At 42.6% G+C, this 27,636-nt stretch overlaps 1 protein-coding gene and 1 long non-coding RNA gene across 8 annotated transcripts in view; one reads left to right on the plus strand and one right to left on the minus strand.

The window, feature by feature from the left end:
• Positions 1-1,132: 1,132 nt before the first annotated feature.
• The window catches only part of NIN (ninein), a 60,769-nt gene continuing 34,265 nt past the window's right edge, over positions 1,133-27,636 (minus strand). For 2 of the 6 annotated variants that reach the window (XM_064422818.1, XM_064422819.1), the window contains exons 14-30: positions 26,722-26,875; positions 26,282-26,403; positions 25,504-26,030; positions 22,837-24,831; positions 21,553-21,678; positions 20,662-20,731; positions 19,734-19,949; positions 19,311-19,424; positions 18,017-18,139; positions 17,383-17,496; positions 16,272-16,418; positions 15,337-15,492; positions 14,475-14,624; positions 13,829-13,927; positions 10,944-11,114; positions 5,503-5,616; positions 1,133-4,821 (exon numbers count right to left, since the gene is read on the minus strand). In XM_064422818.1, coding sequence (XP_064278888.1) covers positions 4,612-4,821; positions 5,503-5,616; positions 10,944-11,114; positions 13,829-13,927; positions 14,475-14,624; positions 15,337-15,492; positions 16,272-16,418; positions 17,383-17,496; positions 18,017-18,139; positions 19,311-19,424; positions 19,734-19,949; positions 20,662-20,731; positions 21,553-21,678; positions 22,837-24,831; positions 25,504-26,030; positions 26,282-26,403; positions 26,722-26,875 — 4,608 coding nt within the window. In that variant the 3' untranslated portion in view covers positions 1,133-4,611. Of the gene's footprint in view, positions 4,822-5,502; positions 5,617-7,337; positions 7,834-10,943; positions 11,115-12,675; positions 12,737-13,828; positions 13,928-14,474; positions 14,625-15,336; positions 15,523-16,271; positions 16,419-17,382; positions 17,497-18,016; positions 18,140-19,310; positions 19,425-19,733; positions 19,950-20,661; positions 20,732-21,552; positions 21,679-22,836; positions 24,832-25,503; positions 26,031-26,281; positions 26,404-26,721; positions 26,876-27,636 lie in introns of those variants that run through there. The other 4 variants (XM_064422824.1, XM_064422820.1, XM_064422821.1 and 1 more) reach the window with 4 other exon arrangements.
• LOC135302408 (uncharacterized) lies at positions 4,758-15,097 on the plus strand. 2 transcript variants are annotated; one of them, XR_010364034.1, is made up of 5 exons: positions 4,758-4,878; positions 6,347-6,456; positions 11,913-11,953; positions 12,106-12,356; positions 14,016-15,097. It is a non-coding gene; the product is annotated as an uncharacterized LOC135302408 (long non-coding RNA). The 2 variants fall into 2 exon arrangements; XR_010364033.1 differs by having other exon boundaries at positions 11,913-12,356.

Raw genomic sequence — 27,636 nt, forward strand, 5'->3', positions numbered from 1 at the left:
AAATCCCGGAATGACAGACTGACAGACCCCCACAGTGACAGAACCGTTGAGGTTGTAAAAGACCTCCGAGATCAGCGAGTCCCAGCTGTGCCCGATGCCCGCCTCCTCACAAGCCCAGAGCACCGAGTGCCGTCTCCAGGACCTGGGCACCACCAGGGGTGGCACTCCAAACCTCCCTGGGAAGTGCCTTCCGCTACCTGACAACCATTTCCATGGAGAAATTTTCTCTGATACCGCATATAAACCTCTCCTGGCCCAGCCTGAGGCCGTTCCCTCTGCTCCTGTCCCTGTTCCCTGGAGCACAGCCCGACCCCCCGGCTGTCCCCTCCTGGCAGGAGCTGTGCAGAGCCACAAGGGCTCCTGAGCCTCCTTTGCTCCAGGCTCAGCCCCTTCCCAGCTCCCTCAGGAATTCTCCAGCCCCTTCCCAGCTCCCTCAGGAATTCTCCAGCCCCTTCCCAGCTCCCTCAGCCTCTCCTGGAGCTCCAGACCCTTCCCAGCTCCATTCCCTGCCCTGGACACGCTCCAGCCCCTCAGTGTCCTTTCCAGAGGGGCCCACTGGACACGGCAGTGCTTGACCAGGAGGAATTTTCTGCAACTAACTAGTTGCATAAAATAAACAAACTAGTGCTTGACCAGGACCGGGAGGACGGAGCAGGGGCCCACTGTGGTCCCCTGCAGCCTTTGCCACCCCGTGATTCTGCGCAAGGCTTGCAACAAGCACTCAGTATTTCCCTCAGGACTTCCCAGGAAAAGGTGAAGAGCAGGGATGCAGCTTCAGCTGAACCTAAGCCAAGGTGTGTTCACTACCTGTCAGGTTTTTACACTTCAGTTTCATACTTTTATAATGCAAGAAGCTACTTTTCCAGAGCTGTCAAACCATCCTTTTTTTATTATTGTGCCTGCCTTTGATACTACTTGCAGTATTTACAACATCCATGGGAAGAGCAGCTGTGGCTGCCCCTGGATCCCTGGAAGTGCCCAAGGCCAGGCTGGACATGGGGGCTTGGAACAACCCGGGATAGTGGAAAGTGTCCCTGCCATGGCAGGGGTGGCACTGGAGGGGCTTCAGGTCCCTCCCAACCCAAATTATTCTATGATTTTCATTTTGATAAAAAACCAAAAGACACAAGTGTGCATTGTACATTAATGTATTTTTTATGCTCGTTATAAATAATGTATCAGTTGCTTCATCTCTCAGCTTTACATGATGTTCTAAGGACAATATATTACACCAGAACAAAACAAACTCAATAGAAAAAAAAATATACCTTTGTTTTCCTTTATACAGAAGTTGTTTGTCATAAACAACACCAAACAGGAGACTGGACAGGTAAATGATGGAAAACCTGAGTGACAGGGATGGCATTTGCTGGAAGTAAACAAAAGGATCTTACTCTTGATCAATCCAGACTGTTCCCCCCTGCTATACCTAACATATAACCTGGCTAAAATCAAATATGTTAAAATCCTGTTTCTTTCCCCAAGCAGAATTCAAACAATTCAATTTTTCCTTGTATTCAAAGTACTACTTGGAGCATGTGCCACAATGTAGACTTTTAAATAATTCCAAATTGACAAGCAGCACTTCAGCTGCACCAATTTTGTACACCTCTGTTTAACTTGGGGTCTGTCCCCTTCCAAAACCCCCAACCTGAAATGTCTATGTGCCTTTATTTTCACAGTGATTCAGAAAGTAAGAGCTGAAAACATTTAAAACACCTTCTGGTAATGAAGTAGCTCATATCTGACATGGCAGGAGGCCTAAAAGTTCAGTGATTTTCGACTGCAACAATAACATTAAATACTTTGGTTTTTGCCTATTCTGCATAGGAGACACATTCATGCACAAAACACCCCTAATGCTTAATAAATTATGTGTTTCTACGTTTATTTTCAGTAGCCTGGACTTTGTGAAACAGCTGCTTCTCTTCTGAGCTGACACAGTGAATTCAGGAGCAACGTGCCACCCATCTGGAAGCAGCTCTGCCTTTCTTTCCCTGGGATCCCTGTTTTGGGAAGGGATTGTCCTGAATTGTCCTGTGGCAAACCCAGTACAGTACAGGAAGGCAAAAGAAAAGGCACTTCTGAGAATGAATCCACACAAATCTTCCAGTGAAACTGGAGTTTTTACCAGCAGGACCTTTTCCTCCTCCTCTCTCTCTGTAGTTGTTTTTTTGGTTTTTTTTTTTTGAAGTTTAGTGAAAGAGAAGTACAGGAAAGTAGGATAAGGGAGAAAGGGAAAAGCCAAAACTCCCTTTTCCCTGTTTCTGCTTCTCCCTTTTTGGTGCTGTGCTCCAGCAATGTCTGGGTTTGGTTTATAAAAGCCTGGTAACTACCAGGAGATTAAAAGAATTAGTTAACCAGTCCAGCCTTTAAATTGAGCAACATGAAAGTAATTGCACAATAATGTAAGTGAAATATTCATTCCTTCCTTTCAGACTTTGCTCACAGACACAAGTAAATTAAGGTCAAGGAATGAAGTAGTCTTAAAATGTACTAGATAATATTTTTTTCCCCAAATACAGTTCTGAACCTCATTTCTTTTGTTTCCTGGAATTATTTTGGAACTTTGCTAATTTCCAGAGCACGGGTTTAGGGTGTGCTCAGTTCCCACTTTGCCAACACACAGGCCTGGTACCCACACAGAGATTTATTATCATGTAACTCAGACCACTTGGTGATAAAAGTACCAAGAAATCACTACTTCAGCTTTTCAAACCCACAGATTTCTACCAATTTAAGACATTTCCAGTTTGTGAAAATATTTTTGCAGCCTCTGAAAAATCTGTAAATCCTTGAACTTGGGATGACTAGGAGAAATCTCCACTACAGGCAATTAGAAGAGCACAGCAGTGAAATAATTCATCAGGACTCCAACATTGTTATTCCATGATTCCATTTCCATTTCCACTTTGTTGCCTGCACAAAGCAACAGAGGAGGAACAGGAGGAGGAAAAAGTCACTTCCTGTGTCTAGTTTAGTCCACAACTCTCCAAAATTGGTAAGTAACCCCAGAGACACCGGGAACATCCCCTCAGCCACACCAGGACACAGTAAAACTCATTTCCCATCTGCTCCTCCACACCTTGCAGCAGTGTCACCCCAGCTTCTGGAGGAGTTTCGGCTCCTGACAGAATGATCAGCTTGCCAGTGGTCTCTGAGACAAAACACCTCTTCCTCCCCCTCCCAAACACTTCCATTGAAGGTTTGAAGTGCTCCAGGATGGCCCCAGTTTGACTTTGAGTGTTCCTTTATGTCTGACTGGTCTGGGGGAGGCAGGGCAGCTTTCCACACACCCCCTGGAGCAGGCAGGCTCTCATCCAGCTGCTCCCCTGGCAAACCCCTCTGTCTTGAAGGTGTTCCCAAAAATTTACATTTCTCCACTGATCCAGGAGGAGGCACCACCCTCATCCCAAACCTTGATGCTCCTCTGCAGGCTGTGTAGGGAGCACCAAGGAAATACTCACCCAAATGCAATTTGTTTGTCCTGCTTTCCCTCAGGTCCTCATCTCCCTCTGCTGACACTGACACCCACATTTACAGCTGAAGGAAGCTGATTTAGGCTGTTACTCCCTGAGATCTTCACAATGACACTGAATGTGTTTCTTCACAACTAATGACAGATTCTGCACTAGGATTAACACAAAAGACAAGACTTTTCCTAATGATTCCTCAGGTCAGAGCAAATGCTGCATTCCTGGCAGAGCTCCGTGCTCATGAGGGTTCCAACAACAGGATCCCCCTGACAAAATCCTCCAAGTGCCCCTCTTCATTCTTCTGCCAGCTGTTTAATAAATACACTGCACTGCTTTACTGAATTTACAGAGCACATAAACAAAACTCCCATCTTTGCTTCTGCTGAGTGACTCTTCCTTGGTTTAACTTATTTCCATATACAAAACCAGTAAGGCCTCTATAGTTCAGTTGTCTGGCAGCACAGCTTAAAACAAAAAAGGAAATAATAGTCTTTATTTGCTAGTTGGGAAATTTCTTCAGATGAAATACTGTCACACTTAGTTGGAGGCAGTAGTCTAGTTCTGTATTTTAAATAAACCTCTTTTTTTCTGAGCTCTGCAGAGAAACAGCCATGAAGAACAACCCAGAAGCCTAATGCATAACTGCTTTAGAGAAACCAGAATCAGTTTACAGGACACAGCCCATACCAGCAAAGTCTTGCCTTCAATAACAGTTTTGCTGACAATGTTGAAGACCCATCAGCATTTCTAGGTTTGGAGCTATTTTAGAAAGCTGAAAATATTGTTTTCAGTTCAACAATCTGAGTTTACTTTAGGCCTTTGCTTCAATCTAGATGATCCAGTACAGGAAATTCAGAATTTGGACTTTCATTTAAAGTCAAATAATCAAAATAGGTTAACCTAGAAAAAAACATAAGTTTGGGGTTTTTTTTACATAGTGATGATTATTTTCAGGCAAAACTTAGCAGAAACCCAGTTTGGGAACCAACAAAATTCTGCTTTGGTAGTGTCCATTTTGGGAATCAGGGAGGCATTTGTAACTAAAACTCATTCAGTAAAAAAAGGCAACGCAGTGAGAAGCTGAAATATTGCCATTTCAGTAAAGTGCACGGGGCTGTGACACACAGCAGCTTTGCTACAACCTGATCTCTGCTGCTGGGCTGAAGGAGGGGGAGGCCAAGTTCTTCACTATTCTGTTGAGGTTGGCAATTTTCTCTTCCAGTAAATAATTCTTCCTCTCTGCAGTTTTCTGCCTCTGCTCTGTCACCTCCAGAGCCTTCAGCAGCTGCGCGTTCTCCACGTAGAGATCCTTGACCATGGCATCTGCCTTGGTGTTCTTGGTGAGCTGGGGAGGGAATGGACACAGGCACTCAGCAAATGGCAAAGAACAACTCCCAGGGAGGTGGGGAACTAGCTGAACGTGTTAATTATAACAAAAACATCAAAGTAAAACCCCACACCTCTCGTTAAAAACCCAGCGTCTTTAGAGATGTTTTAGAGACCTGTGGAAATTTTGAGACTGGAAAGGTTTTTTTAAGGAGATGGGGGTGGGTAACAGAGGGATTCAAATGAACCTTGTCAGGTGAATTCTGCTTTACGGCATTTACCCTCTAAGGATAAATTTAGTGCACAAAAGAATCCACGAGCCCAGGGATCCCACAGAGATACTTCCAAAAACCCCAAAACCACATCAAACAAAGGATGAATTTGGGGCAGGAGGCCTCAAAGAAATCAGTATTTTCTCCTCAACAAATTATTTTTTCCTCCTTTTCTAAGCAACTTTTCCAGTTAGCATCCTCATCTGAAATTTAATTTTTCTTTCTTGATTTAGGAAATTAATGAGTAGTGGATTCAGTCCCCAATTTGGAGTTTTATGAAGTTTTGGGCAAATATGCTGTAGTTGAGTTCAGGAGCACTAAATAAAACCTCTTTTAACTTTATTCTGAACAACACCCTGGCAGCTTTTTCTCACTTAGGGGTTTACAGAAGGAATGGGGAAGGTTTGAGAAGATCCAAGAACACTTACTTGTTCTTTCAGCTGATTTACTTTATCTTGGAGAAGCCTCTTCACAAGCCTTAATTTCTGTTCCACATCCATCATCCTCTCTTCCATCATTTGTAGAAGCTGCTCATGACCCCCCTGGAAAGCAACATTTATGTGAAAATCAGTTAAAAACCAGTTCCCATTCACCAGCCTGTTTTGTTTTTCCAGTTTATGCTCAAGAAAATAGGTGGCCCTCCACATTTCAGTCTGATTTAGAGGCAATTAAATTAATAAACCTTTAATTGAAGCAAAACATTATGGCAGCACTTAAAGGACACTCTCACCATTGCACTGGTTTTCCAAGGAAGTTACACTTGAAATTACCAAATCAAGGGAAAATTATTTAAAATTCTAACTTGTCTTGTCTGTGACAGAGCTAGATAATTTCCTTTTCTTTTTCTATGGTGCTGCCAAATTTCTGATGAAGGTGGGAAGCAAAATGCCAATTTAATGGCTTTACAATAAAAATAAGGTGAAGTCATAAGGTCACATTTGTGATGTAACTCTCCCATGCCAGAGACCCTTTGAAACTGAGTCATGTCATTTCCAAAAGAAGGAGGATTCCAAACTTCATTTTTTTACATCTTTTCGATTAGTTTTCATAACCCTAAACTGTTTTTTCTTCTTTTTCTTCAGCAAGATGACAATGTAACTAAAACCATCATAATTCTGTGTCACCTTACACTAACACCTGAGGGAAATTTTCCCAAATAAATAAAAAACATCAGGAATTACAAAAGAACTTGTTTGGATTTAAGAACTTTAGAACCAACTGCAGGAAAATTGAGACTTTATTTTAATGCTGGTTTGTTACTCAAAATTCTAGGCAGTCATTTGAGGAGATTGAAGTTTGAGAAAGCACCAACCCAAAACAAAACACCTTCAAACCCAAGCCCATCCTACCTGTGGAGGAGGATAAATGAAAATCTGCTTCAGGTAGGGAGTTTCTCATCTAAAACCCTACAAAATTATCCCCCTGGGGGGTTGATTTAATTAATTTATTTTATTTATTCAACATTTTATTTGCTGTAGCACCAGAAATTCAAATCTGTGTATGAGGTTATGTGATAATCTATTTTTATGAAAAAGCTTACATTAGAGTCACACAGAAAACAGCTTTACTGTGTGGGTGGAGTGGATATTTTTCTGAATTAATGGAATTTGATTGGAATTCAAAACCCTGGAATTCACTATTCCACTTCCTATTGGTTGCAGGAGTCCTGAGTGAGTAATTATATGGAAAAGAAGAATTAGAAAGGTCTCAATAGCTGTGATCCCTGGGGTTTTTTACCTTAAATATTCTCATTTCCCATTATTTCATGTTAAAGGGGAGAAGTCAGCTCAGGCAGCCCCTTTAAGGTCATTAAAATAGGAGAAAAAGAACTTTACAAGGAAACAGATGAAATGGTGCATGGCTCCAATGAAAAAAATGACAGGCCTTAAAGAGGAGTTTTGCTGAATTATTAAAGTATTAAAATCCTAATTTAATTAAATTAGGATTAAATAAATTAATTAAATCCTAATAAATGAATTAAATTTTATTAAAATCCTAGTTTGAGACAAAATAAAAACTATAGAATTTCGTCCAATAAATAATATTCCCTCTTTACTTTATGGCCACAGCAGTAGAAGATCTCTCATTTTCTTAAATTTTCAGGTACATCTGCTAAAGAAAAGCTGAGTTTCTGTACTCTAGTACATCCCCACCACAAATATTTCCCAGAAGTCCTGATATAACTATCAAAGATAAATATTTTTGTCTAAAACTTGTTAATTCTTGAAGTGGAAATTATTGATTTCTATGAAGACAAGAGACATTATGATTAAAAAAAGATTTTATTTTTCATTTACATCAAAAAAGTCATCTTTCCCTGTTAAAAAGTTTATACATCTTATACAAAAATGCAGTATAAATACCCCAGATTTTCTTCAAATCTCATATAAAATTAGTACCATTTGAGAAAAATAGCCTCTTTCCCATACTGAACAACTGCACATTTTAAATAACATAAATAAAACCCGTTTATAACACATTTTAAAAAGCTTGGAAGCTTCTGAGCTTTCACAAAATAGCTTCTAGACAAATAAATAAGAAAATAACACTGCGCGGACTTTTTTTTTTGCTGTTTTTGGGGACAAAAAAGGGGAAAAAAAAAGAGAATTGGATCCTCAAGCTTCTCAGCTTATGCCAGTTCTGTGTTTTTGTGTGTTTATCAGGGGAAAGGAGGGGATCAAAAGCAGGCAGAGGTGTCAGAGGTGCCCAATCCTCCGGTAGGAATCTGCATGCACTGCTCGCTGCTCCGGTAGCAAGGCCTGGAGAAAGAAGGCAAGTGGCAATACTTCACCCTGGTGGCCAGGTTCTGCTTCAAAACACGAACACTTCAAGCCAAAAAAATCACCCACACAAGCAAAGCAAGCAACACGGGACAAAAGGAAACAAATGCACACGCACAGAGAAAAAAACATGCAGAGTATCTTGTATTTTACAGCTGTAAATTTTAATATCAGCACTACACAGCTGGGAGATTGAGGGGGTATTTTGTACATCTGAGGACTCTCATCCATGGTTTTTAAAAGATCAGTGGCAGTGATTAAGTTAGCAAAGTTTTTTAGAGGAAATCATCCTCTCTCTCTCTTTAAAAATCTCATTTATAGCATGAAAATCTCATATAATATATATAAAAACTCATAGATTGCCAAGCACTTGGGAAAAAGGTACATAATAATAATAATCCAGACATTTTATATATATATATATAATGTCTGGATACACATATTTAATATATATCTAAATATATATATAATATATGAATATATGTAGAATATATATCTAAAACCTCACAAATTGCCAAGCATTTGGGAAAAATGTGTCCAAACATTACATATAAATACAATAGATAAATATTTAAAAAATATACATAAAATCTCATAGATTGCCAAGCATTTGGAAAAATGCATTCAAACACTATATATAAATATAATAGATATATATATTTTTAATATATATAAAATCTTATAGATTGCCAAGCATTTGGGAAATAAATATAGCCAAACTGGCCCTCCTTTGAAAACTTTGCATTTTTATCTCAAATCTTGTTGTTTCTCCCTCAGAGTGAACAAGCAGCTGGTCAGAAGTGACATGAAATTTGAAATAAAGAGCTGTACCAAGGGGGAACTGAGCAACTCAAATACTAATCAGTGCTAGGCAAACTTTGGGAAATATTGGGTAATTAACAGGCTCCCAAATTTGGTTATTGAGAAAGGGATATGAGGTAATCACAGCAGAAACAATTGGAAATTCAGAAGAGTCCAGACAGGTTAACACAGTACAAACAGCTCAGGAGTTATAATTTAATTTAATTTAGTGAAATTTAAACATAAAACAGCAGCCTTTGGGTGAAAATAACTCAGGACTGACTGCAAAATGAATGAAAAACCACAGACAAGCAGGATCAAAAAGCAATGAAAACTGCAAAGGAGGATAAACACAAAATAATTCAATTAGAATAAAAAAAGGGGATAACTTTGGATTCCTCATTACACAGGATCTAAAAAGCTGCAAAATGCAAAGCAGCAGAACTAAATGCTGAATTTTACACATGGAGATAACCTGACCTTGTACTCACTGGTGAAAGGATGGTGGAGAGGGATTAGCATGGAAGTTTTCAGGGTGCTGAAGGGGACATTGAAAGGGACATGAGCTCAACTAAATGTTAAACCCTAAAAATCAGGATGGCAAAGAAAAATCAGCAGAGATTCAAGCAGGAGGTGCTCACAAAGTGGAGACAAATTTGGATTTCTTTACAAGTGCAGGTTTTTAATAATGATTTAGAAGGTTATGTAGTAAAAAAGGGGTGTTAGAAACCAGAATATCCACTCATTTTAAGGAAAAAAAATTAAAAGGATTAAGTGCATTAGTGCATTGACAGCACATATTTTTTAAGTCTAAGCATTTTTAAATTCACAAAGCTTTTCCAGGAAATGCAGGAGCAATTCATCTCTAGAACTGCAAGTTCCAGGATGTTTGCAGACTGTTCCAAAATCTAAATTACGAACTCATCACTGCTAATGCAATCCCTGCACATTCATTCTGCCACTGCTGCAATATGGCTTGGATTGATTTTTAAATTAAACTGCACATTTTGCTCCCCATGGTATGGGAACAAGTACATCAGCCTGTGGTGATGCACTTCTGAAAAGGAACCTTACAATCAATTTATTTCTACTGAACCTGAAGCTATTTGCTTTTATTTTTTAATGAAACATTTTGATTTTATACCTTTCTTAAAAAAAAAAATTACTCTTAAGTTTTGGATATTTTAAAAACTAGTTACTGCCTATGCTCCCTTTATAATAACTTTTTTTCTGGAATATTTATTACAACCTTCAGAGATTTTTATGCTTTAAAGTCTTGGTCTTATTATTATTATTATTTTAAGGTATTCTTTTAAAGTTTAACTGCAATCTAAATTTAAAATATAAGAGGGGTGTTTTTTTCCTGCTACCAGATGAATAAATAGCTAATAGTATTGTATCTAATTTATTTATCCAAATGTAAATCTAAATAAACATCTAATCTAAAATAGATAAAATACTAAATATACATTTAGGTTACTTAGAGCTTCATCTTTTAAGGTAAAGTTAATAATATTATTTTATGTAATGTTTTATGTAATATTATTTTAAGACCTTATTTGGCCTGAGCCAAAGCTTTAGACATTTAGAGACCCAATTTCTTTTTGAAGGATCATTTTGCAATTTTTCTATGGCAGATACAAACCCTTCTATTGCCTAGAATTCAGTTTTACAAGGTAAAAAGTTAACTAGAAGTCAGTGGATGAATTAATCTTCCTTGGAAATGGCTCTCCCTCAGAAATGCCAGTGTTGAAGTTTCTGTACAACAGTAATAGTCTTGTCTCATGGCCAAGTCAGGAAGAAAAGGGATTAGGAAAAACCTTAGAAAAAGGATTAATTTGTGTTCTGCTCTGCTACAACTGACACAACCCTGTGTGACAGCAACAGCCCAAATTAGGATTTTATGTGATGGATGCCTGTGCAATATTTGGTGTGGTGTAGTTTAAAAATAATAGCTCCAGACATGGTAATCAGGTAAAGAAACAAAAAAAAGCTTCTATAAACACTTACTGCACATGGAGCAGAAGGAAAAAAGCCAGTTAAATGAGAATGGGAGTGGTTTGATCTCAAAAAAATTCAGAGCCCTTCAGAACAAAGCTCTGGCTCAGGCTAACCACACCAAACAGCATTTTTACACATAGCCTTGCTGCCATGAAATTTCATTTTTGAACTGGCATAAACAGAGAAGGGATCTCACCAGATTTAAAAAAAAAAAACCAAAAAAACAAAAAACTCTAAGATAACTAAACCAAATACTTAAATTTCATTTTCAAGGTGAGGGACCTTACCTGCTGCATGTTTGTCCCCGAGGGTCTGCTCTCGAGCTCTTCCTGCAGGTGCTGACTCCTCCTCTCTGCCTGCAGCAGCTGCTGCTGGAGCTGCAGGAATTGCTCCCTGGGCACCGTGGCACAGCCTTGCTGCTGGGAGCTCTGGCTACGCATCCCCCCGGACTGGAGCATCTGCAAAAGCCCAAAACCCCAACATCAGCCCCTGCTCCCCCTGCCAGGGCTGCTCCAGGGGCAGCCTGCCCTCGGAGTCCTCGGGGGGAGAGGAACAAGCCTGCACTCGGGCACACAAGGGGACAAAAGATGGGATTTCACACAAGGGAAGCTGGGCTTTGAGTCGTCATTTCAGGCCTGGATTATAAAATCACTGAATGTTTGATGAATTCCTATCAAATTTTAGCTGGTGAGCTTCAAGTACCAATATTTTCCCATTTCAAGGGGAAGGCTGAAGTTGTGCTGATTCTCAGTTGTGCTAATTATTACTAGTCTTTAGGGTGGAGAGAGAACATTTATCTCTGCTATTACCTTCAAAATTCAGTATATAACACCCTAAAGATATTCCCTAATATTCACTCCTAACTGTGGAGATATTAAGAGCTAAGACAATCACATGAAATAACTTAGAATTTTTCCAGACTAAAGCAAAACCCAGGTAAGTAACTCACAGTTGGAACAGTTAATTATACTAAAAAGGACCAGAACTGGACAGTAGAAATCTCTGATGGTTCAGATAAACTCATTTGCAGCTGGAATTTGTGCAGCATTAATAATTTCTTCCCATGAAGGTCCTGTTGCCTTAAAACCATTACTGTGTCCCCTTAGGAAAAGGTGTATAAGATTATATTGGTGATTTTAGTTTTCCTTTCACAACTGATTTTAATTCCCTTTCACAACTGACAAAATTATCAATTTGGATAATATTTCAGTTACTGACTTCATCTCTAACTGTAAATATTTTTCACAATGGTGCAGCTCTTCTGGCCCTGTTACCATCCCTATCTCTGCTGGTCCAGGTAAACAGAAAATAAGTTTATAAATACTTCAAAATAAAACTGTTTGTACTTTTTAAAGCTGTTTAGGGGTTCTCTTTGTCTGTAAAGGAGCTGTTCTTTTCCTGACAATATAAACTGTGAAAATAATGAGCTTTTGGTGGGATTTCTTTCAGGGTGCCTGTCATGTTGTGAAGCACACGAGTAACTAATGAGGAAACAGTCAATTAGTGTTAACAGCATCTTAAAAATAATTACTAATGAAACAACAATGAAAACAATAAAGCCCTGCTGTATTCATATATGGAAAAAAAATGGAACAACCACGAGCTTACTAAACTATCAGGATGATGCCAGCAGGGGTCAGAAATTAATTAATTTGAGGAAACATTGGACAGTCTGGTGGAAAAGCATGCAGGCACCAGAGGTAAATATGCAAACACCTTCAAGCCTCACAGGCAATGGGGTAGCAGGAAGCCACTTTTCATTCTCCCACTTCCAATTTTAATTCTTTTGGGAGCAATGGGGTGATTCCTCCCCGCTTTCATGGCAGCCCCTCAGGGACACACAGCTCCTCAGGGTACAGAACCACACTGCACAAAGAACCTGTGCAAAATTGACACTGAAATGAATAGTGGCTTCTTTACTTAAGAGATGCACGGAATAAAAAGAAAAGAAATCCATAAAAAAAAATGAAGGAGTGTTTTCTCCATGCTATGGGGGTACATGAAAAATGATTGCTCTACCTTCACACACTATTTCAGAGAGAGAACTGCCCCCTTCTCTGCTAGCTCCAACCACTGAGTTCTAGCCAGGTTAGCCATGGACAAAAGGAGAACAGGCACAAAAGAGAGAGTTAGAAGTCACAAATCACTGAGTGAATGTTGTACACACCTGCTGGGAAAAGGTTACCAGGAGGAACAAAATCCTGCGTGCTTGAAATACACATTTCAGGAGAAAAGGCAATCCCAGGCTGGGTGTTTATGGGTTTAAGTGTTTGGCATTTTCCCAAAGCTTAATTAAGACTATATAAATAAATTCACAGGGAATATAAACAGTCTTTTCATTAACTTGTCAAAATCTCATCTTTCCTAATTAGGTTTTTACAGTTTTATTACTAATTACATAGGATTTTCAACCCAATGGCTCCCATTTGATGAGAAACATGAAGCCATTTATGAAGTGTTATAGAAGCCTCATCTAAAAGATGCTCTGACTTATGGAACAAGTCAAAATTGTAGGGTTTTTTATTATTATGTTTTAAACTCAAATCCAGGACATCAAATTTAAGCAAGACTACTGAGAGAGAGCTTGGAGGTCTGGGCTGACCTTATGGGATGCACTAAACAGTTAAATTGCCCATTCCTATAACCAAGGACTCCTAAATTTTGATAATCCATCCCCAGCAAAACTTTTACAGCAGCTTTTGGAAGAATCTCCACTAAAGTTTTCATTTGTGCCTTGAAATTAACAGTAAGCTGTGTAAATTGCTATTTTGTCACTATTTAGATAATATTAAGCTTAAATTCAGCAAATTGTTCACAGAGGAAATAAGAAGAGGGTTCTACATTAAGAGCAGCATCACACAAATATTAGATAGGAAATTTGAGGTGACATGTTTTAGGAAGGAAGAGGGAAGTGTCAGCCTTGCCTCAAGTACAGAAACTAATTTCTTTGCTGTTTGATTTTCTATCTGAAGCCATATGTGAATTGTGACTAAACAGAACATGCTCCAGAGAGCAGGATGTTTGCCACACAACTTGGTCATGAAAGAGGAGAGGTTAATTCTTCTAGTTTCAATTAGTTTTCTGTTGCTACACATCCAAAAGTTGTTTTAAAATTAAATAAATTCAATAAAATAGTGATAAAGGCCCACAGTCAACATTGATTGCAAAGTACCTCCATTAACTGATCATCCAGCTTGACTTGCTTTTTTCTCAGCCCTTCGTTTTCTGAGCTGGTTTCCAGCTCACGTTCAAGAGAATTCATCTGACTGATCTGTCAGAGACAAAAAAGTTTCCTTAGAAAAGCAGCAATTTCTCATTTTATCTGTTTTTTCCACTCTCATGAACCACTGAATACCAAGACAACCCAAGTCTAAAAACCAGGAGTGTTTGGACAAGTGCTTTGCTACAGGAGCTGTCTCACAGCAGAGGCACAGAGCCCTGACAGCTCCTTCAGACACAGATTTGTGAGAAGCCAAGAGCACAAAATTCAGAGCAAAAGAAAGAAGAAGAAAGAAAAAAATCTTAGCTGAGAGGTGGGTGTAATTCTGTACCTTTCAAACCCAAGTTGCACTGAAAATTAGATCCTCTGTCAATGACTGGTTTCATTTTTACAGTTGATAGGTGCAAATTAATGCATTGTCCACAGATTGGGGGGTTTTGTTGGCAAAAGGTTTCTTTTAGGGAAGAATGGAGACTCAAGGGAGGGACTGATCATTCATTGCCTGTCCATGTTCAACACTTCAAATACAGCTTATCCCTTGAGCTTCTGAGAGATGGAAACTGCTGCACTGATTTGTGTGTTTGCCACCCAAACTCACCTTCCTGTTTGCAGATGACAGCTCCTTCTGAAGCTGTTCACACTCTCTCTTCAAGCTCAGCTTCTCCTGCTCTATGGCTTTGACAATCCCTGCCTGGCTCTGATGCTTTTGGTGCTTTAGGGAAAGGATTGTGGATTCCAGCTGTCGGATCTGAGGAGATCAGAGATGAACAAATGGGAAAAGATGTTCCAGGTAATGCCATTTAATCTAAAATACCAGCTGATTTTGGAATCCCAGAATCCCAGGATGGCTTGGCTTGGAAAGGACCTTAAATCCCAACCCATCCCACCCCTGCCATGGCAGGGACATCTCCCACTATGCCAGGCTGCTCCAAGTCCTGCCCAAGCTGGCCTTGGACATTTCCAGGGATCAAAGGGCAGCCACAGCTTCTCTGGGCAACTCTGGGCTATTTTTGACATCTTGGCCTTCTTTCCCTTTGCCCTCCCCATAATTCACTTAATACTGCAAGCCAAGAAATTCCACAAGAAGAATGTTAGGAAGATTAAAAATATTTTTGTTAACTTGAATTTGGACTGAAATCTTGGACAAGAATTACCAAGATTGTCTTTTAAAGAAAAGAAATATCCTGAGAGTGTTGTGGAGTCTCATTCTCTGGAGAAATTGCACAGGAAGAACGTTAGGAATATTAAGAATCTTTTTGTTAACTTGAATTTGGACTGAAATCTTGGACAAGGACTGTCAGGATTGTCTTCTAAAGAAAAGAAATGCCCTGAGAGTGTCGTGGAGTGTCATTCTCTGCAGATATTCAAAACCTGCTTGGGTTGTGATCTATGCAAAGGGGTCTGAGTGGCCTCCAGAGCTCCCAACCCAGCCCTCCTGTGATCCAGCATGCCCAGGTTACCTTGTCCCTGGAGTGAGCCAGGTCTGTTTTTGTGCTCTGCACTTCCCTCTGCAGCCTCTCGTTGTCCTGCCTGAGCAGCTCCTGCTCCTCCCAGGGGATGGGCCCCTGCTGCTCCTGCAGCCCTGAGGGAGGCACAGCCACTTCCAGAACCCGGTTCTTAAGACAGACAGAATTGCAGGGTTAGGCCTTCAACAAAGAAGCAGACATTTGCTCTGTTCAGGTGGGTTTTAGGTGCATTTTCAGTAAGTGCAGGCTCCAAAGTTGCAGCATTCCCATCTCCCTCCCAGCCCACTCACAGTTTTCCCTTAAGAAATCCAATGTGCAAATCCCAAGTGCTTCCCTCCAGTAAAATCATGGATAATAGCCGTGTGCACAAGGAGTGCACAGAGTTCAGCAACACAAAAAAAGCAATTTATGCTCTCTTTGGAGCCAAACAGAACTCAGTGTTATATATTATGCACTAATAGCTGTAATTTAGCTGCTGTTGTACAATTCTGAAACAGCCTCTTTTCCACGTGGACATTAAATATTCCTTAATTACATGGCAAACAAGCCAAATTAGTAACTGAATTCATAACAGCAATCCCAGGACTGCTGTCTACAACCTCCTTCAGTTACAAATCCTCATTAGCTGAGAGCTTGGTGTAATTCTCTACCTTTCAAACCCAAGTTGCACTGAAAATTAGATCCTCTGCAAATGACTGGTTTAATTTTTATAGTTGCTAGGTGCAAATTAATGCATTGTCCATAGATTTGGGGGTTTTACTGGCAAAGGGCTTCTTTTAGGGAAGAATGGAGACTCAGGAGAGAGACTGATCATTGCCTGTCCACGTTCAACACTTCAAATACAGTTTTTAAAAACCAGCTTAAAACCTGCACATTATATCCAATATACAATAATTACAGCAACCTCCTGAGATGCCTGAAGCCTGTACCTTGTCACTGCTGCTCTGCAGCTGCTTGTGCAATGCCACCACTTCTTGTTTCAGGGTTTCCTTCTCCTGCTGGGTCAGCTGCAGGTCGGATTTCAGCCGGGACATTTGGAGGTTGGTGCTCTGCAGAGTTTCACTGAGGCTCTGAACCTGGAAAGAGCAGGAGCACAGCTTGGCTTTTGCTGGATCAAGATTCCCTGTGTGGATCAGGTAGCCCCAGGTATTTAAGATTTCTGACAGGAGGAGTGAAGTTTAAAAATGTTGATTTCCACTTTTGAAAATGTTAAATTGAGTTTATTGCTCTCTACGAGTCCCTGACAGGAAGGTGGAGCTGAAAGGGGTCAGGCTCTGCTCCCAGGAAACAAGGGACAGGATGAGGAAACAGCCTCAGGGTGTGTCAGAGGAGGCTTAGATTGGATATTAGGGAAAATTTCCTCATGGAAAGGGTTTCTGAGCATAGGCACAGCTGCCCAGGGCGGTGGTGCAGTCCCCATCCCTGAAGGGATTTAAAAGCTGGGTGGATGTGGCACAGGTCAGTGGTGGCCTGGGCAGTGCTGGGGGAATGCTTGGACTATTTTATAGCGATTTTCTATCCTTAAAACTCTAATTCCAAATGATTTTCCAACTTTCTGTTCCAAGCTTGCAGCCATCCACTTTGAATAGAGCCACAATGCTCCATTCACCAGAAACATCTTCCAGCCCTGAGCATTTCCTGAGATATCCTGGAAAGCAGCTTTCCCTTGAATTGTTTATTCTTCCTGGCAGGAATTCTTCCCACTCCAGGAATGGAGTAGGAAGCAGGGAACCAATTGATGCCATCCCTGCCTGGGAAGGATGAGCCTGCACCAGGGACAGAGGAGCAGCAGCAGAGTCTCTGCAGCATTTTAGGAATCACCAGACAGAGAGAACTGGCAAATAACTTGGCTGTAGAGAGAAAAATCCCTCATTGTGTGTAAGAAGTTTCCTTTTGTCCTTTAAGAACATCACTTTGAAAGCCCCTCAAGCAGCCATTCTCAGTTGCATGGCATCAGGTGGGCCTTTCATGAGAAAAAGCACTACAGGAGAGGATCAAACTGCTTTTGTCAGGGTTAGAACATAAATCAGTGTTTCATACCTTGTCCTGGGAGAGGCTGAGCTGTGCTTTCAGTGCCTGACCCTGCTGCTCCCAGGATTTCTGCTCCTGCTTCAAGCTGCCAATTGCACTCTCCAGGCAGCTGACTTGAGCTACCTGCAATGAGATTACACCAGGAATCCTCACTCAGGAATTTGGTTTTGACTCCATTTCACTTCAAGGGTTAGCCTAGAGGGAGTTAGAGCTAAGGAAGGAAAATGCAGGACAGCAAAAAGCCCCTCAGCTCCCTGAATTTCCACACAATGGGATTATTATTTACAGTGTGCAGACTGCTCTGCTGCAGTTCAGAGTTACAGTAGGTTAGAGATGCAATAAAAGTCCAAGAACACTGTCCTCCTTGTCCTGCTGCAGTATTCATATCCAGGCCTCCCTTCCTTGCAATGTTTGGAATTTTCTACATAATCAAATTACAGTCAAGCTGTGCTCCAGAACTGAAGCTTTCCTCTCTAAGACCAGCTAGGAAAAAAATCCAAGCAGTGGCAATAAAGCCTTTATCTGGCTTGAGAGTGAGGAAAAAAACATCCAGAGAAGTTTTACAGGTTATGGTGATACAGATATAAGAATTTTAACAACCTTTTACAGCACACAGTGATAAGGATTTGCAGTCCTTTCTTACCTTATCAATGCATCTGTTCAGTTCCTCACTCAGGGCTTCTTTCTCTTTCTGCAGCTTTTCATTTTTAGTGATTAAACTTGAAACTTCATTTTGAAGGTCAGCAAGATCAGGACAGCTGGGCAGCTGTGGGAAACAAACCCCTCAGAGTTCCATCTTTGTGCTGTCACAGAATTGGGCACGAAAATCAGGGAATGCCCAAATGGTTTGGGTTGGAAGGGACCTTTAAAGGTCAAATTCCAACCCACCTCTGGAATAAGCAGGGACCAAGGTTGCTCCAAGGTGTCCTTGGACACTTCCAGGCATCCAGGAGCCTGTGCCAGGCCCTCCCACCCTCACAGGGAAGGATTTTTCCATAATATCCCATGGAAATCAGCGTGTGTTAAACACACAGAGGGAAAAGCACTGCACTGCTGACTTCCAATCCTTCTCCCAACTGCCCCAGTGCTTTATCACTGCCTTTCCTCATTCCAGCTCCTGTAATTACACTCCAGCCACAATCCACTCCTTTCTGAATAGGCCTCAGCTGCTTTTGCTTTTTAAGACCATTATCTACCCTGAGCACTGAGTGTTTTACACCGTGCAGAAAATGACTTTGTGGAGCCCTAATCAGGGAACTGACTCATTTGAAGCCTTCATTATCTGTGTTTATTAGCATACATTTACAGCCAATTGAACTGTGCTTGTACAGGAGATAACTGAGCTCTCCAGGAAATTATCCTCAGACCTTGTGAGACTCCCATATCTCCAGATGGGTTTAGCAACAGGAATTCTCCCTGACAGGACACGCTGGAAGAGCTCACTCCTTAAATGGAGCTAAAATGGGTTATCTCCAGCTAAACAGGGAAATGTTCTCCTGTGGATTCCCATTTGCCCTGTCTATCCCTTAATTAGAGCTTTAAATCTTTATCTTGGCCAAAGCTTCTCTTTGTAGATCCACTACTCCCAAAAATCTTTTGGCAAAGTCTAAGTGAACCTGACCTTATTTGAAGAATTGTGTGTTGCACCTGGAAACTCTTTCAAGAGGAGACACATTCCCTTACTTTTATGAAAGAAATCAACTATTTCCACCTCTTAATTTTCATCCATTAAGAGATGGTGCAAATTAATCTGATGGCACTCAAACAGAATCCCAGAAGGGTTTGGGTTGGAAGGGACCTTTAAAGGTCATCAAGTTCCAATTTCTGTGGAATAAGCAGGGACACCTTCCACTATCCCAGCTTGCTCCAAGCTGTCCTTGGACACTTCCAGGGATGCAGGGACAGCCACAGCTCCTCTGGGCAAGAGGATGCCATACCTGCTTTGTCTTCTCCAGCTCCTGCTTGAGGATGTGGTTCTCCTGCTCCAGTAGATGAGCTTGAACCTTCATTTTTGACAAATCCATCTCCAAAGACGACACCATATTTGATGACTGCAAAAAAATGAAAGGCTCAGATTTCAATTGAGGAGACTCACAGAGCAAAGTTTAAGCAGAGGATCCTGCAGCAGCCACTGGATAGAGCTGAGATGGCACTGGATGAACAACAGCCACGCTGGAAAGGGCAGGGAAATATTTGGCATCACTAAGCTGTGTTTTCAAGACAAACCTGCACATTTTTCCCTCCTGGCTTTTGGCTGCTGCTGTGTTTAAGCCAGCACTTAGCAAAGCTCAGCTTTGAGATCCCATCCCAGGACAGGGATGCCAATTCCAAAGCCCCTGAAGTCCTACCAAATCCTGTACCTCGATTTTGGAGTTTTCCAGCTCCTCTTTCAGCAGCAGCCTCTCCTTCTCCCATTCTTCCAGGGTACACTTCCCCTCTTCCCTTTCCTTTTGCTTGAGCACCCTTGCCAGCTGTTGATTGAGGTCCTGCACATCTGCTTGGTTTTTGGAGTTCCTCTGGCTGAGCTCTGTGTTTTCAGAGTCCAGCTGTTGGTTCCTGGTCTTCAGATCAGCCACCTGAGCAGGGACAGCAGTGATTTCACACCAGGAATGAGATTTTGGATATTTCCTTTCTATTAAGGTGATTAAAGATCTGACAACTCTCACTCTGACAGTGACTCCAAACAAATAATTCGTCATAATTGGCCTTAATTAGAGACGAGTCATATCAGTCACCCAACAGAGCACACTCTGCCACGCTGGTGTGGATTTTGAGGGTTATCCTAACAAATTATTCTGAGCAAGTATTTTCCTAAGCAATACCAAGATGACCTGGATGTAAAAGGTAATTAATCCTTTTATTTCACCTATTATAACAAGGCACCCCTAAAATCAAAGTAGCAGCCTCATGGATACAACTGGCATAATTCCTGGATCAAACCAGCTGGAAAATGAGAAGAGGTTGAATCACAATCCCCATTTCCCATGGGCTACTGCAGAGAATTGCACAAAAACTACAAACCAAAATTTTAAACTTTGTATTTCTATGAAAAAACTTTCCAAGTTGACTGTGAAAAGTGCTCTCAAGCCTGCAAGCTGGACAATTACAGCTTCTGTCTTATGAGCAGGTCAAGCAAGCCTCAAATCAACCCCAAAGAGGCAACAAAACAGTTATCAAATGTTCAAATTTATAAAATGCTCATTTTCTGCAGTCTTTGTGACTACGCAAGGAACAGCTTTGATGCAGTGATGATTTCTACAGAGAAGGTTCTGGGCTCAGGGCACACACCTGCTTTTTCAGGTTGTCCACCATCTTCTGCACAGCCACCTTCTCCTTTCTCACAGCCTCTATCTTCTGCCTGTGGAAAAACGAAAGCTCATTAACACCCAAATCAATTATCAATGTACACAACTGAGATATGGGACTCTCACAAGATTGCACAGGGGGACATCACCTCAAGTTGTGCCAGGGGAGGTTTAGATTTGGTATTAGGAAAGTTTTCTTCCTGGGTAGAGTCCCCATCCCTGGAGGGATTTAAAATCCATGTGGATGTGGCACTTGGGGACATGGGCCAGTGGTGGCCTCAGCAGTGCTGGGTTAATGGTTGGACTTGATGATCTTAGAGGTCTTTTCCAACCTTAATGATTCCAAAAATGAGCTGTTTTTTTTAACACCACCAGCAGTGGTAATTGTGGATATTTATGTATTTATTGCTCAGCATCCCTGTTCTGCATCAGCTTGGCAAGTGCTCAGCCTCTCAAGGTGCCCCAAGTGGGTCTTTCCTTGAGGGGAAGAATAATCCCAGGATCAGGGATGGTTCTGCACTTGCCAAAGACTCAGCCACTGGAATAATCTGTCAGATGAGCCTCTCCCTGTCTTTGCTGAAGCAGAAATAATTGCAGCAGGTCAGCTCCTAAGCCCTGTGTGTGTTACTGGGTCACCCCAATGCCTACAGCTAAACCCCTGCCTGCCTCTGGGGATGGGCAGGACAGGCTGGGGCAGGGAAAAGGATGAGGAATAACCTGCTGGATTTCCAGCAGCACCATGAAATAACCCCATTTTGGATCTGTACAGCACCTAACACACGAAGGAGCTTGGAGAGAGGGGATGAACCCATGGTGGCTGAGCCACACAACAGCCTGAAGGCACCACAGGCTGCACTCCCCATGGAATTCTCACCTCATTTCTTCCCTGGATCCATTCAGCTCCCTCAGTTTCAGGCTGGAAGCACTCCCTTCCTCATTTAATAAAGTCACCTCGTTCTTCAGGACAGCGTTCTCCTCGCGGAGCTTCTCGGCCTCACACCTGTGCCAGAGACAGGAGACAAGTGAGAACAGTTCCTGTGGGACACCCGGAGAGGGAGAAATCCCACAGGTCAGAGCTACCTGTAATGCTTCAAAAACAAAGCTACAACTGCCTTGTTTTATGTATAAATGCTGTATTTATGTTTTACATGAATTCAGCAGGAGAGCTCCCCAGTTGTTCAAAAAAACCCCAAAATTTTACAACAAACTTCAAAAAAACCACGCTGGGCTTTCGGGGCATGTTTTTGAGTAGCTCAAGTGAGTTAAAACCTAAAGTTTCACACTAATATTTTACATATTTTTCAGTCCTTAAGCTAGGAATAACAACTGAACACCACAATATGCAGATTGCCAGGAGAGTGAGCTGTTTCCCCAACTGAATTCAGAATTCTGGGAACAGCACAGTTGGGAAGTGCCTTTTCTGTCCTCAGGAGACTGCAAAGAAATAACTTAGCCATGGTGGGACACCTGAAAGAACAATTTCCTGCAGGAAGCTGGTGCTGAACAATAATTAAACCACTTGTAGCCACTTTATGCATAAAAAAAGAGAAATGCTTGCTGGAATACAGCAGTTAAAAGAAGTAGGTAAAGCCTATGATGAGAATAATATAATAAATATATCTTTTATAACTATATTTACCATACCCCACTCCTGAGGGGTTCCTGACTGGGAAAAAAGCCCCTATAATTCTCTAATATTAACTTAAATCCTGAGAAAAATAGAAGCACTTTCAGCATTTCAAATTACCACAATTCTACAACGTTCACGGAAATACTGAGGAAAAACAGGAGAACTTTTAGCCTGGAAGGGAACAAACCGAGTGAAGTGAATATTAGTAAAAGCTACAAAGCACTCTGGAGGTGTTACCATGGATTTTGGACATGGAAATACAATGGGTTTGTGCTGGAGGACGAGCTACACACGGTGACGGTGACATCCACACACAGGACAGCTGGCATGTGCTCCTGCTTAGGTGGTGGGCACAGAGAGGAGTAAGTCACACACAGTTACTGATTCCAGCGGGCTTTTATCCACGACTAGAGGAGTTAGGAGTCCATGGCACTGCTTGCTAGTCAGAGTTAAGCAGAGTTAAGCTAGGGTGGTTAAAGGAGCAGCCAGGGCAGCGCCGGGTTAGTGGCTAACGCCGCGTTACGTTACCTCAGCAGGTCAACCTTCTGCTGCAGCTCAGTGCACGTGCTCTGCAAGCCCTGGGTCGCTGCCCTCCTCTGCTCTGGGGGACCCACAGTGTTCTCCTTCACCTGGGGGCTGGGCTCCCTCATTCCTGATCTTCCCACTTGTGTCGTGGTGCTGTCGCTTTGGGGATTCTTGTCCTGCTGGCCCGGGAATGCAGTGGGGTGTTCTTCCAGCTTCCCACCTCTCGTGTCACTGGGCACATCTGATTTTCCTTGAGCATCTTGTTCTTGGACATCCTCCAATTCTTTAATATCTTCCAATTCTTTATCTTCCACAAGGAATTTGGTGTTTTCACCTTCAAACTTTATGCTTTCCACCTCGTTTTCTTCTTGTTCACAACAAAGCCTTCTCAGCCTATGCAGCTTGTCTTCCAGCACTCCATTTTTTTCAATTAACTGCATCACTTCAGCCTTCAGATCCTCATTTTCTATCTGAATTTCTTCTTGTAGCGACAGAAGTTCAGCCTGTGCCATGGATCTGTCTTCCAGCTCTTCCATCCTTTTCCAAAGTTGAGCTATTATGCTCTTCAGGTCACCATTTGCTGCCCCAGGAGTGTGATCCAGCACGAGAGAGTCTTCACTCAGCTCTTCAGCCCTCTCCAGCTCCACCTGCATCTTCAAAGCATCAGAAACCATCCCTTTATTTTTGGGAGCTATTCTGTGATTTAGCAGATGAACCTTCTGCTGTTTGACATTGTTGTGCAGCACTTTTGGCCTGGGAACTTTCTCCAGATCTCTCTTTTCTGGCAGCAGAGGCACCCAAGAAAGGTTCTTGTCACAATCCTGGTTGCCATCAGCATCCAGAGCTGCTTGACTTCCCTGGATCCAACACCCCTGTGCCTCAGGGTGGCCATCAGCCCTGGCTTTCACACATCCCTCCTCCAAATCCCAATCCATCTCCGACGTTTCCTCCAGGTCTGTGGTATCAGCCTCCAGAGGTGGAAGGACACTGAGATCTGCTCCCACATCTTGACAATCACTGGGCAACCCTTCAAAACTGGGATCTCCTTCCTCTGGTTCTGAGCCAGACTGGGAGCAGCTGGGGCTGGGAGGTGGCAGCTCCTGCTCTGCTGCTTCCAGCCGGTGCTGCAGCCTCAGGATCTGGGCAGCCATCCTGACATTCTCCTTCACTGCCTGCTCGTGCACCTTCTGCAGGTGTTGGAGAACATCCCCATCATCCCCCAGAGGAGCTGCACCAGGGAGAGCAGCGATCTGGCTCTTGGCTTTTGCATACTCACTCTCCAGGAGCCTGTAGTGGCTCTGCAGGGCAGAAAAACTCCGTGTTTCCCACTGCAATTTCTGTATTTTCCCTCGGAGGTCTGAGACTTCCAAACCCATCTCAGCCTTTTCTGTCTCTGCTCTCTCACAAATGTCTCTGTTTAAACTCTCCAAAGCAAGAAGTTTGGAATTGAGCTCTTCTTTCTCTCGCTTATACTCACTGTCCAGTCTCTCCAGCTTTTCCCTAACCAGTTTCCCATTTTGCTCCACTGTGGATATTTGTTCATCTTTCTCCTTTAGCTCTTTTTCATGGTCATTTTGGAGCTGCTTTATTTTTTCCTTCATCTTTTCCTCTTGCTCCTGGGCAGCATTCCTCAGCTCTCTCAGCTCCTTCTCCAGCTGCTCCCTCTCACACACCAGCTTGTTCACTTCTTCCTTGAAATTCTTCTCCAGGAGATCCTTCTCCTGGCTCAGGGCAGAACAAACAGCCTTCTCACTTGCCAAGCTTTCCTTCAGCTGCTCGTGGGCTTCAGCAGCCTCCTGAGCAATTTCATCCCTTTCAAACTCCCACTGGGATTTCTCCTCTCTTTGCTGCTCAGCAAGTTCCTGCAGCTCTCGCTGGTAACGTCCCTCCAGACTCTGCAGGGTTTCTTCATATTTATTCACAAGTGTTTGTGTGTCCACAGAAAACTGAGTTTCTGCATGAGATGCTCTTCTGTTATAGTCACTTGCCATTTTTTTCCTAGACATGGTTAACATAAGATATTACTAAACTACCTCAGAGATTAAACTGGCTTTTTAGGCTGAATAAACAAGTTGGAAATTTACTTTTTTTTTATCCACTGACTATTGGATGGGTGTTTCTGGGAGCTGCAAGTTAAATTTGAGGCAATTTGATGGAACTTCAAAAAGAAAAGCTGCCTTGGACAAGTGCAACAACTCATGAAATGTCCTCAGAAAAGGTTTCATGTGCAATATGTGCCCTTCAGTTCCTGTGCTCAGATTTTGGGGGGAAAGATGCTCTCACCCCCCTCACCCCAGGGTGGCTTCAGTTTCTTTTGACACTCCATGTTGGCTAAAAGCACTTCCCTGCCACCCTTTTCCTTCTTCAGCAAAGAACTCTGCAAACCCAGAGTTTAAAAAGAATTTGTGGAGCACAGGGATCCTGAACAGAGCTCACGTTAATCACGCTTGGTTATGCTTTAACACAACTGCTGCCTCTGGGCGAGCTAAAAATGAATCTAAAGATCTGCTTGAGAAAGGTCAGAAGAGAAAAAACCCTGGAGAGCAGCCCAGTGCTGTGGGACAGAGCAGGACACTGGGAACTCCCCAGCAGGGAAGCGTTTCTGCACTAGGTTCACCCTGGTCACCACTGTCCCCAGCAGAGGTGACACCCCACAAAGGTGACACTCACCTTTCCTCCTCCAGCTCCTGCTGGTGCTTCCTCAGCAGCTCTTCCTGGAGCTCCTCCTTCTCCAGGGCGTGCACCTCTGCCAGCCTCTTCAGCTGCTCGTGGAAGCCCCGTTCCAGCTCCCCCTTCTCCTCCTGCAGAGCCTGCACCACGGCTCTCATCTTCTCTTCCACCCACACACTCTTCTGGATCAGCTCCTCCCGTTCTCGCCTGAACTCCTCATTCACCTGCTCCAGCCTGGCCCTGACATCATCTTCATGCTCCTGCCTCAGCAGCTCCTGCAGACTGGCTTTCTCCTCATCAAAATGCATCTGTAATTTGTTTTTCTCCTCGTTGTGTTTACAGTCGAGCTTCTCCTGCTGCTCCCTGAGCGCTGCTGCCTCTCCCTGCAGCTCTGCTATTTGATTTTTGAGGCCAGTGATCTGCTTTTCCATGCCATTCATCTCCTCAGCATACTTCTGCCTCATATCCTCCTGCTCCTTTTCCCAGTGGGCTTTTGTCTCATCCAGCTGCTTTTCATAATGGCTCACCTACAGGAGGGAAAATGGGGTGGATTCGTTAATTTTCCACAGAATATTCTACAGGGATGTTTTCATCAATATTTCCATCTAGTTTTATAAATCCACTCCACTGAATATTTTGATTTACACTTCAGCATCTTATATTAATTTCCCTGGAAAGAATGCATAAGAGCTCAGCTTTATTTCTTACTGGGATCATAGAATCCCAAATTGGTTTGGGTGGGAAGGGACCTTAAAGACCATCTCATTCCAACACTTACTGTGTCTTCAAGCTCCTGTTTGAGGTGATGCAGATCCCTGTGGTGCTGCTCCTTCATCTGCTCAATGGCCATTTCTGCCTCTATGCTCATATTTAATGGGTTGCAGTCTTCTGAACCGAGTCCTTTAGAGAAAGTAATCAAGTAATAATTTATACAACTATAAAAACATTAATTATACAATACACAAATAGATATAATCCTCAACAGAATTATTTCATCAATTTAAATTTGTTTGGCAGCTCTCAAACTCCCATCACAAGCACAGCCAAGGAACTGCAAACTTTAATTTCAACTTGAAATTTGGTTTAGCAGTTATAATTCAAATTAACATTAAGCACAAAATTAGAGGTGGTGACCAAGTCTCACTGGGAAGGTTTTCACAGAATGCTTATAACATCACCTGCAGCCCAGATCTCAGCCCTACAGGAGGGATTTCTCACCTTGGTCGGGCTCGATCCCGCTGGTGACGTGACTCTTCATGTCAATGTCAAACTCCTCTGACAAGGAATTTTTCAGGGCAGGCCTGAGCACCTTGCCCTGGGCACGGTACTCCTGCAGCTCTGAGTGCAGCTCATCAATCTGGTCCTGCAGCTCCTGGGAGGGAGGGTAATAAAAAAAGCTGAGGGAAAAGCAACCAAGGCTGCTGAGCATCACCCAGTCCCACCACAGGACACTGAGGTGAGAATTATAGCAAAGACTTGTCAAAAACCCACATTGCCACAGCCAAACAAGGGGGAATGGCTTCCCACTGCCAGAGGGCAGGGATGGATGGGAGATTGGGAAGGAATTCCTCCCTGGGAGGGTGGGGAGGCCCTGGAATAGAATTCCCAGAGCAGCTGTGGCTGCCCCTGGATCCCTGGCAGTGCCCAAGGCCAGGCTGGACAGGGCTTGGAGCCACCTGGGGTGGTGGAAGGTGTCCCTGCCCATGGCAAGAGGTGGAACAAGATGGTTTTTAAGGTCCCTTCCAATCCAAACTGTTTTGGGATTCTGTGATGATTCTACAATACCAAACCCTCAAAGGTGAAGGTGTAACAGGAGCTCCAGGAGCTTTCCCTTTATTCCTTCTTCCTCTGACCTTTTATTAAAAAGCAGCTTTAGTAACATTTTCAAACAGTTGGGAAATGCCTCCTCAAACACCATCTACTTGAAAAATCAAATCAGAAGCAAAAGATCAAATTAGGAGAGAGATCCCCTCATTACTGCATTCACCATCTGGTCCTTCCTCCTGCCTGCCAGAGGAACATCCCGAGGGTTTGTGCCAAGAGCTGTGCTCTCCACTCCAGGAACAGCAGTTATTGAGGAAAACAACTCCCTGAATGTGCAAACACAAAATCCTGCAGGTCTGAAAGGCCCAG

The sequence above is a fragment of the Passer domesticus genome, chromosome 6, assembly GCF_036417665.1.
Source record: "Passer domesticus isolate bPasDom1 chromosome 6, bPasDom1.hap1, whole genome shotgun sequence".
NCBI classification, from domain to species: domain Eukaryota; kingdom Metazoa; phylum Chordata; class Aves; order Passeriformes; family Passeridae; genus Passer; species Passer domesticus.